Source organism: Populus nigra, chromosome 18 (assembly GCF_951802175.1).
Source record: "Populus nigra chromosome 18, ddPopNigr1.1, whole genome shotgun sequence".
In the NCBI taxonomy this organism is placed as follows: Eukaryota; Viridiplantae; Streptophyta; class Magnoliopsida; order Malpighiales; family Salicaceae; genus Populus; species Populus nigra.
This window is the reverse complement of record NC_084869.1, coordinates 3,441,563-3,452,833: the sequence shown is the minus strand read 5'-3', so window position 1 is coordinate 3,452,833 and position 11,271 is coordinate 3,441,563. Positions and strand designations below refer to the sequence as shown.

The 11,271-nt window shown below is 28.7% G+C and overlaps 1 protein-coding gene across 1 annotated transcript; it reads left to right on the top strand.

Annotated features, from left to right (window-relative positions):
• Positions 1-6,266: 6,266 nt before the first annotated feature.
• LOC133678257 (uncharacterized) lies at positions 6,267-10,372 on the top strand. Its single transcript, XM_062100521.1, has 4 exons — positions 6,267-6,506; positions 8,726-9,171; positions 9,252-9,477; positions 9,717-10,372. Exons 2-4 carry the CDS (start codon positions 8,740-8,742, stop codon positions 10,223-10,225), a joined length of 1,167 nt encoding a protein of 388 aa, XP_061956505.1. The 5' UTR covers positions 6,267-6,506; positions 8,726-8,739; the 3' UTR covers positions 10,226-10,372.
• Positions 10,373-11,271: the final 899 nt, after the last annotated feature.

Sequence of the window (11,271 nt, the reverse complement as noted above, 5' to 3'; positions counted from 1 at the left end):
CCTTGTTCTTTTAGATTATTACTTTTTAGTTTTCATTTTATTTTTATTACATTTTAATTTTTAAAAATTAAAAAATAAAAGAATTTCTAGAAAAGTTGAAGAGCTAAAACTCTTAGATAATCAGACCTCAGCCATTTATAACTTTGATTTTACTATTATAAATGCTGTTTAAAATTAAAAAAAATAATGAAGATGCTATTTATTTTTAACTATTTTAGAAAAAAAACAAATCTTTAAAATTTTTTAATTTGATTTTAAGTTTTTATGCATTTTGGAGTCTTTGGGTGTTTTCTAGTTTGATTTTTAGGTATTTTTATGTGAAAAATGAGTTTTTAGGAAAATCTATGACAATTAAAATAAATATTATTTTAATTTCGTTTGCTGAAATTCAATTTTTCAGAAACTTCCGGTAGCCAAAGCTTGAGCTAAATGATGACAGGTGGTCTACCCCCATTGAGCATGTATCCTCTCCTGCTTTTTTTCCCCTTGAAAAACATGTTGTTCCCAACTTAAAAATATATATATAAGATAAAGAAAAAGAAAAAGAAAAAGAAAGGGCACTTTAACTTATAGTGTGGTTGAAAATATAACTTGGTTGTTTTTTAAAATATTTTTTATTTGAAAATATATTAAAATAATATATTTTTTTATTTTTTAAAAATTATTTTTAACATCAGCACATCAAAAATAATCTGAAAATACCAAAAAAATATTAATGTGAAGTAAAGAAAAAATTTAAAAAATAATTTTTTTAAAAACACTTTTAAAATATTAAAATAAACATGACCTAGTTTGTGGGGGACAGGTGCCTAGCATTAATCTTTTTTTATTTGTTTTATAATATGATTTTTTTAATTAAAATTATTGCAATAAAATTTAAAAATTCATTCAAATATTGCTTTTTTAAAAATAATATTTGGGTTTTTTTTATGGTAATGTTGTTAATTAATTTATAAAATAATTTATATAAATCTAATATGCAGAATTTTTTGAAAAGAATTGCTCATGAATATTAATAAAGAATATTTTTTTATTATTTTTTAACTTAGTTTTTTATATAATTTTATCAAATTAATTATTTTATATTGCTAGGTCAAAATTTTCCTTTTATTATTTTTTTATTTTCTTATTAAGATTTTCTTTTTATATGAGATTAATTTTTTAAAAAAAATCTTCTAATAAAAAAACATTTTTTTTGCTAGAAATTTTAAAAAAAAAAGAATAAAGAAGGACGGTTTTGGTAAAGAAAATATTTTTTCTCATTTATCTCAATCATCTTATTTTTTGTGAATATTTATTTTAATTGTTTTAGATTTTTATTCAAAAAATCATGTTACTTTTAATATATATATATATATGTATGTATGTATGTATGTATGTATGTATGTATGTTTTTGTCAAAAAAAATGCATTTAAAAGGAAATAAAATTTATATTTATATAATATTTTATATAATTTTAATTGTTTGAATTTTTAAAAAAATTATTCTACTTACTGTATAATTTAATAAAAATATATTTCAATAATTATCACATGGTCATGCGCAAATATAAAAACTCAAACATAAGTTAATTTGAAATGATTATAATTGTTTGCAACACCCACGTTAAACTAAAAAATATATAACGTATTAATTAACATAAAAAAATTATGGATTTTGTTCAAAATAAAATAATATTTAAATAGATATTAATAATGATTTCGTAAAATATATATATTTATTCATTATATTATATTTAAAAAATAAATTAAATTTTTAGATTAAAATATATATTATAATCTACACTTTAAACATTAGATAAGATAATGATATTATTATCATTACAATATATAATTTTATCTTGTTCAATCTATACCAAACACAAGACATGATATTTATTTATTCAGTTCAATTCAGTTACATCTAGTCTAATCAAGTTAATATTACCCAACATACTAAACACTATGAAATATACCTTGTGGATCACTCATCACCCTCTTCAACATGAGGGAAAACTTTTTACCTTTGGTAGTGTTGGGAGTGATAAACAACCAGGATGTGGGAAGGAATTAAGGTGTCCATCAAAGTTATGAAAGGATAAGGATTCTCATGGTAAGTTTGTTTTTCAGCCATGAGTTGATATCATAGCTTTATGTTTCTTAAAATAAGGAAGAACATTTCATGATTTAGAATTTTAGCATTTAATTCTATTTGAAGTCTCTTATTATCATCCTCTCTAATACAGTTAACTTAGACTCGGTGGATGCAATGTGTTAATTTTTCTAATTAACATTTTCTACTATAAATGTTAGTTTAATATATTTTATAGTCAATCAGTTGGTTATACGTGACATTATTATATTAATGTAAATACATGTTTATTATTAATCAAGGCTTAATTTATCTTAAATATTCATATAATATTATAGTAATGAATCTAATATTTGATTTATGAAATTTAAAGTAAAAATAAAATTCATGAGACAAAAATGATTTGCAAAGAAAATTATAAAGTTATTATAATTATAGGATTTCTATTGCATCAAAACATTATTTCTAAAATGTTCTTAGTCGATGCTCTCTTAAATATTGAACATTCATTAAAAGCCGTAAAGACTAGTACATATTATGTTCTTTTTTTTATGAAAGGAAGCAGTTGTTCCTACAAATTAAGGTACAATAGATATTTAAAACTAATATATAGATTCTTATCATAAGACATGTACACTAAACTAGCCCACATGAGAATTTCATATGGAGAGATTACATATGTCTATGGTAAAATTCATGTTATGGTTATATAAGTGACCTTAGACTTGAAATCATCAAGTTATCTTATATAGATAATGTTATGTTTTGATCATGTTGCATGTTATCTTAATCGAGGTAACGAAAAGGCATGTATTGAGTTTAGCATGAACTATATGAATGTACTTAGAGTAATTAAAAGAAGATTCACCATTATAGGTATTTGAAGAAAATGTTACATTTGTTTTCAAATAGTATTGACTAAGAAATTCTTAGCAAAAGTGAAATGAGATTTGAAAAAGGATTTCTAATCTTATTCAAACGATTAATGATTATTATGTAGAGAAAAAAGATGATTTAACATGACAAATATACTTCATGCTTTAATTTTAAATCGAAACATTATTAATGAAAAGATTTTAATTATATTTAGAAATCAATCACTAAAAAGGTTTAAGTTAAGCTACTAATAACTTTTCTAATATTTAGAGGATTATGACACGTTGCTAAATGATACACCTGATCTTTAAATATAAATTAATCAATTTTTGAATTGATAATAAATTAAATTATTTAATTTATTTAATTATAATTTATATTTGGGTTAACATATTAGGAACTCAATTGGTCATATACATTAAGAACCATTAGTCAGAAATTAAAATGAGATGATTTAATAAAATATGACTTGATTAAAATATATTTTAAAAATTAAGGAATAAAATATAATTAATACAAGGATATTATTGATGGGGAAAATTCATATTTTACCAATTTATAGGGTTTTTTAGATTTCAGGTTTTTTTAGAATTGTTGATTGCGGACTTTTTTTTTTACTTTTCATATACTATTAAACAATAAAAATATTTTTTTACCCTCCTAGGATCAAACAAATGTTAGGCTGTCGGACAAGGTTTTTTTGGTTATTTTTCATGTATAGTTAAAATACGTATTTGACCTTAAAAAAAACAAAAATAAGATTTACATATGAGGGTGTTTTTATATTTTTACGCGGGTTTTTGGGTTATAATTAGGGTCATGAGAGACATTTTGAAAATTTTCATGTTGACTTTTAAATTTTTTAATCAAGAAAGCTGCTAACGCAAGCTAATCACGTGTTAGTGAGTGGGTGACGTCTGCACCTTTTAGATGATGCGTTCAACACCACCTAACGACCAAACCCGACATTCCAGCATATCTTCGAATGCGCCACCATATTCTCTTTCACAAGGTGTGGCACGTGATGATGTATGGTGGTTAAATTGTCGCTAATTCTTTTTTTCTCATGCCAAATAAAGTGTACAATTATTTTATTTGACTTTGGTTTTTTAATTTAATTTGATTTTTTATTTTGTTCATATTACTTTCATAAAAATTTTGTTTATTTTCAATTTAGTTCTTCAATTACAATTTCTCATATGTTTTTCTTCATTTCAGTCTTTATTCTTTTGATTTTGATTTTTTTTCTTGGCCCTTTTGTTAATTGTTTCTTGGCTTTAAATTTCATCATTCAATCAAAGTTTTTGTTTTTTTTTTATTTAACCCTCATTATTTTGATTTTTTTTCTTTTTGTTAAAGTTATTTTTCAATTCAATTTAACTGTCCAATTGAAAATTTTTGTTTTCCCTCTATTTTTCCTTTAATTTTCACTCTTAATCTTTTAATTATTTTTAAAATCCTTTTGTGTATTTTTTTTTTAGTTTCATTTTTGGACATTCGATTTGTTGGGGATTTGGCTTTATAGGATCTTATCATTTTACATTACTTATTTTAAAATATTAGTTTTGTGATTATCTTCAATTTCTTTTCTAGGAGTTTATCCCAGTGTTATGGCTTAATTCATGGGTTTTACATGTTTTTTTTAAATATAAGTTTTTTTAAATTGCTTATTTATGTTTAATTTTTTAAGATATTAATCCGATTCATCTATAATTTTTATTTTTATTTTATACAAATGAACTTCATTTTTCAAAATAAAAGTATTTATTTTTAAATAATATTTATGATATGTTTGGCGATGTGTAATACTTGTTTAGGGTGTGAGTTTATTCAATCAGTTTCATTTGTATTTGTATTTCTATTATCTTTTATTGATTTAAATAAGTAAGTTCAATAAATACAATCGGATAAATGTTTCTTTTGTATAATTGAATATTTTGATCTATTTTGTCTCTCAATTTTTTCAATATTTCTTTTGGTTATTATTAATTATTTTTTTCATTTATTAACATAGACGGTTATAATATTTTTAATTAACTACTTGCATAAATTTTTAATTTATATTTTTAATTTTTTTAAATAAAAAATACATCGAAGTAGTTTGCATACCCGAGTTAGATAGTTAATTTACTTTTATTTTATGTATGATATTTGATTTTTTTTTCCTTGCATTAATTCCGTTATTTTTCTTTAGGATCTGAGATGCTCATTCTTTTGCTCTTTCTGCTTCAGCCCCGATCTATCTACTATTATTTGACTTCACTGCTTCTTTTTTTGTTCTCCCTCCATTCCAGTAGTTTTGGCTAAGTTCTTGTTAGATTATGTTTGTTTTTTTTTGTAATTTTTATTTACCTTGCATGGAGCGCGGGTAATAAATAAGCTTAATTTATTAAACACAAAATAAAAAAAAAAGAAAAATTTGAATGCTCCTATATTCTGTTGTAGGCCCTAAAAAATATAATATAAATATTATATAGTTTCAGTATAGCTTCTAAAATATTTGTATGATTGAATGCATGATATTTAACCTAATTTTAGGAACCATATGTATAAAAATTTGAGAACTACACTAGAATTATCCATGCAAAACCTTGTGATCTCTTTAGGGATCTCCACAATTTTTTAGAACATTCCATTTTATTTTCTATTTTTAACAATTTATTGAATTTTCATTGTCTAAAAAAATTAAAGAACACTTTCTACTATAAAAAAACTGAAATTATTTTTGAAAGTGGATTTAATTTTCATTATTATCTATAAAAACAATTATTTCAAATTACCAAAAAAATTAATTTTTAGTGTAGAATTTGATCCACAGTCAAGGTTTAACCCATTAATATAATAGTTAAATTAAATTATGAGGCCAATATATAGAAAAAATTATTGATTTTTTTTTTCTAAATACACAAGGCAACAAGAGGACGCGCTCCCAAGATATTCCAAGGAGGGAAATTAGAGCATATTTATTTTTTTATTTTAAAAATATTTTTTAAAAATTGAATTGAAAATTTTTAATTAATTTTCTTTATTTTTTTAGTGAGTTTTTATGTATTAATATAAAAAATAAATTTTAAATAATTTAAAAAATTATTTTAATATATATTCAAATAATAAAATACTTTAAAAAATAATTTTTACCGTTTATTAATCATGGTTGACATGCAAATTGGCATGAGATGCCTTAGAATAATAATAAAAAAAGAGGCCAATGGAGGGACAACATGTGTCCATAGTTTGATCATTGATGACATAATTGATCAAATTGATAGTATAAGTATCAATATTCACAAGCTCAATAGTTTATGGGTGAAAACTTACATTAAAACCATCTCCAACAGTCGCTCTGCCCAAAACTCTGTCAAGTGGCAATAGGCAGTAGCTAAAAAAAAACCTTCAAACTCTTGAAAAATCCCATTCTCGCACACAGCACAAAGAGAAGCGAAGACGTTGCTAGTCATTTTCAATCCCCTCCTTAGTCACTGATAGATACTCTCCTCACCAATTCTCAAACGGGAGCCGCACGACTCGTCGTTTTGAAGCTTGAACTCTACGATTCCAGGTATGGTGTCTGTCAAGTTTTTTTTTTTTTTTGAATTTTGAAGAGTAAATAAACTGTTTCTAACACATTATCAAATGAGAAGATGTGAAATTGAATTTCAAAATCGGGTTCTTAATTTTATATTATATGAATAAGAATTTGATGTAATTAACTGTAATGCAGGTGATTAGTCTTGACGATTTTTATTCATTTATTAATTATTTTATAATGAGAGAAATTTGATTGTTTGTGGGTTTTACTTGTCAATGCTTAAAACCCATATCAATTATATCAGTTAATTTTTTTGAGGATCATTTTATTTTGCTTTGTTTAGATGGTTTTACGAGGACCATTTTAATTTGGTTTGTTTACCTTTTGATTTTTTTTCTTGTTGGTTTCATTAGAAAGCATTGTTAAAGTTTTCAAGGTGTTAATGACGATGAGAAAATTGAATTTAGAATCAACTGTAATGGAAGGCTACTATAGCCTCACATATTCTTGCAATTTTAGGCTAAACAGAGATTTTCACGACCAATGTGAATGAACTAATTAAAGGGGATGGAAGAGGTTGGTGAGTTGGATATTGATTGCTATAATAATGTTATTGAGATATGCATTGCATGTGTTTCCTTTTATTTTTTCTTCAACCTCTATTGCCTGCCCAAGCCATTTAATGGTGATTATTATGTCAAATATTGTTGATATGAACATTCCTGTGTTGTAGTGAGTTCATAGGAATTTGGCTTTGAGCTGTGGAAAGAGTATCGGATAACAATTCCGTTTTAAGATATTGCTGTAAATATTTTGTACTGGACGTCATATCTAGGTCAGTGTTTAGACCTGGCCTCTAGAGCTTGTGATTCAGCATTGCCCCTTCAAGCACATTGTATACCACTTCCAATGAACATAGCCACGAAGCATTTATTTCTCGTTCGTAAAAATTGCGGGTTCAATAACTTTTTTCTGTAATAATAGGTTTTTGTTTCTCACTCAAAAGACTCTGTAACTCTTTAAAGTCGGATTTTCTTTTTTCTCTATCAGTAAATGAATTTCTTTACCCTTTCGGCTTTGCATAAAATCCACCTCAAACTTTGTGATAAAACTGAAGACATGCTCAAAACACTCTTTTTTCGTGAGGTTTGAGTCTTTGAGATGTGTGCCTTTGGATGTGAGGCATGGAACTTCTTCAGTATATTTTAAATAAAAAGAATTTTCATTAATAGAAGACTAACATGCCAACATAACTATTATATGACACTATTTGCAAGATTTCTGAATGAGGTGACTCCTGGGATTGTGATTTAAATCTATAGCATCTGTTTAATAAAGGTCTCTTTAGATCAGTTTTTCCAGACTTCAGCCAGAAAGAAAAAAGGGCATGGAAAAGTTGGAAATGACAAATATCTTGTTTCTGTGACTGCCTCAGTGTCTCTTGCCACTACCCATTTTCTGCAACCTTCTAAAGTAATACTCATGAAGCTTTTTCATAGATCCCAGGGACATGAAAGGTTTATGCCTCCTGGGGGAACACACATATCATATTCTCTTTATTTTTTTTCAATCATTCCTTTTGTCTAATGCCTTTTCTTATGATACAATTTCATAGATCACAGGATGTTTTACAAGCAAGATGCTGTTGCATGGTACAATTTGAGCATGGCATTTGTGTATTCAGTAGTAGATTTTTTGATTTCATTCCATTTACTTTCTGGTAAAACAGGCTTGTTGTTGAATCTATCCTTCATCTGGGTTCGCCTATTTTCCAACTTATCATGGATAATTCAAGATGACTGACTCACCTGCATCACGTTCTCTTTGTAATTTTATTCTTCTTCTCAACTGAGTGTGCTCTATGTTAAATTGGGGCTTTGTTGTTTCCTATTTCCACTATTGTTTTGTGTTGTCTTGTTTCTATCAAAGAACTATATATTCCCAAAAGCTTAAGTTGTTAGGTTTGGACTTGAAACTTGCATAGACCCATTATTACCTTGTGTTTAATTTTATTAATTAGAATGTGGTGGTGAGATTCGAATTCATGACCTTTTGGTCATTAAGACTTTGATACCTTATCAAATAATTATCTCAACCTAAAAGCTTAAGCTATTATGCGAGACCTCAAGATATAATTTATATTATTCTCTAATAATTTCCTCTATGCTTTGTCCTGGTTTGTACAGTAATTAAGTGTATGGTTTCTTGCTTTTCACATGATGAGTCTGATCAACATATATTGAGTGCAGAGGTTGATTTTGCCATGGAGAACTCTGATGATGAAAAGGATGGAGTTTTCAGTAACTATATGCCCAAAGAACTAAGTTTACCTAATGGTACCAAATTTGTAGATGAGGTTCTAAGCGGCCAAAGTGACCGCTGTCTTGAAAATTTTCGTATGGATAAGCAGGCATTCTACAAGTTATGTGATATTCTGCACAGCAAGGGCCTGCTACGCCATACGAACAGAATCAAGATTGAGGAACAATTAGCCATATTCTTGTTCATTATTGGCCATAATCTACGCACTCGTGCTGTTCAAGAATTGTTCCGATATTCAGGAGAAACCATCAGTCGCCATTTTAACAATGTTTTGAATGCTATCATGGCAATTTCATTAGATTTCTTTCAGCCTCCAGGATCCGATATTCCACCAGAAATCTTGGAAGATCCTAGATTTTATCCATATTTTAAGGTAATCCTAAAGTAATTTGAGTTCAATCAATATCTTTTTTTTGGGTGACTTCGATCAAAATATAAATTATTTGCTGCCAGGATTGTGTTGGAGCGGTAGATAGGATACACATTCCAGTGATGGTTGGTATAGATGAGCAAGGACCTTTCCGTAATAAGAATGGACTACTTTCACAAAATGTTCTGGCTGCATGCTCCTTTGATCTGAGGTTTCATTATGTTCTAGCTGGATGGGAAGGCTCAGCATCAGATCTGCGAGTTCTGAACTCAGCACTCACGAGGCGGAACAAGTTGCAGGTCCCTGAAGGTATTTTGTTTCTCTCACATCTTAGCTCACTAGAAGTTTATTTGTCCACCCTAGCGAAACGCCATAATTATGCAGCTTTTGAGGGTCCCTTTTTTTTATATATATTATATGACTTTTACCTTTTTCCTTTTAAAGTGCCTTTGAGGATTTCTGATGCCAATTTATGTAATCATTCTTATTTCTTCAACTAATTTAGTACTCTTTTGCCCCTATTGCTGGTTGAAAAATTGACAATGTAGGGAAGTATTACCTTGTGGACAACAAATATACTAATATGCCAGGATTCATCGCTCCATACAATGGGATCTCTTGTCATTTAAATGAGTATTCTGGTGGTTATCCTCCTCGAGATTCAAGAGAACTATTCAATCAAAGGCACGCAGTACTAAGAAACGCCACTGAGCGTAGTTTTGGGGCTCTAAAGTCACGTTTCCCTATACTGATGTCCGCTCCTCCATACCCCTTACAAACACAGGTTAAGTTGGTTGTAGCAGCATGTGCGCTGCACAATTACATACGTAGGGAGAAACCAGGTGATTTGATTTTTAAAATGTATGAACATGATACTGTACTGCAAATGGAGGAGTCCTTGCCCCCATTAGAGGTGGAACATCCACTTATGCAAGTTGAGAACCCAGCTTTGGACATTGCTTTTGATACAGAACAGCTAGAATTTAGTTCTCAGTTGCGTGACTCAATTGCAGGTGAGATGTGGGATGACTACATAAGTGATTTATCAACCATGTAGATGGATTCATTGTGATTTGATAGTTTCAGGGTAGGATTGGATTCTTTTCAAGATCACTGGCATATAAATTCTTAAAACTTGGTCTTGATCCTGATGTTGTACATTGGCGCTTTGTTTATAACAAAGAAGTATATAGGTCGATCAAAATCGTTAGATGTCCTTGTTGCATACAGTAGTTTTTTGACAATTATTGCAATGCATGGTTCTTCATGCCCCCTTCACATTAGATCTGCTGATGAGCTGTCCAGCCCTGAGTTGGCTTTCTAGTCGATTATAATCTCTCGAAGGGGTGCCAGCAAAAAGTGGGTAAAATCAGCCCTAGTTGAAAGCTTTCTAGTTTGGTTGCTCTACTGCAACCCAGTCTTAAATGGTGTTTTACTGTTTTTGTTGCCGGGTGGGTGCTGTATCTGAAACATTGCTTGCTATCTGGATAACACCATCCCTCTTGCCTAGTAGAATGACAGGGGTGGACGTACAAAAGCTTTTGAAAAAGAAAACGAAAGTTTGCTTTCCAGTTGGGAGTGCACTGCCAAAATCAAGTGCACTGTCCAATCTGCCTGCTATGCTTTTATTTGAAGCTAAGAGTGTGTTTTGTCGACTGGTGTCTTCTGATAAAAAAAAAGCAGCATCCCCTTCTCCTCTAGGTTCTAGAAATACTTTGACCGGCACCCTGAGCTCTGCCTACAGTCGGATGTGTAGCCATATTTTGGCCCCTTAATTCAAGATGCCAACCGGAAAGAACTGCCCGAGCTATACAAGTATATTATGTAGAAATCTTTTCGAATCATCGACTTCTATTAAATGCAAAAAACACATTCACTTGGGCTCAAGAATATATAAACAATCTTACCCTTAAGGCAAGTCATCTTTCTTTCTTTTCTAGAGGAGAGGAAAGAGATGAATTCTTTAGTTTTGCTCAACCTTGAATGTTCTCTACAACTTGACACATGTATACATAGCTTTATAAAACCTTTTTAGAAAATTTGCTTTGCATGTATTCCAATTGTCCAAACTTAGTCTCCTGAACCTTTCCATCCCAGAGAGAT

What these genes read in the sequence shown, in the direction of transcription:
- LOC133678257 (XM_062100521.1), top strand. Translation starts at nt 8,740, where the DNA reads ATGGAGAACTCTGATGATGAAAAGGATGGAGTTTTCAGTAACTATATG. An exon ending in GATTTTATCCATATTTTAAG is followed by an intron (nt 9,172 to 9,251) that starts GTAATCCTAAAG and finishes ATTTGCTGCCAG; the next exon opens with GATTGTGTTGGAGCGGTAGA. An exon ending in CAAGTTGCAGGTCCCTGAAG is followed by an intron (nt 9,478 to 9,716) that starts GTATTTTGTTTC and finishes TTGACAATGTAG; the next exon opens with GGAAGTATTACCTTGTGGAC.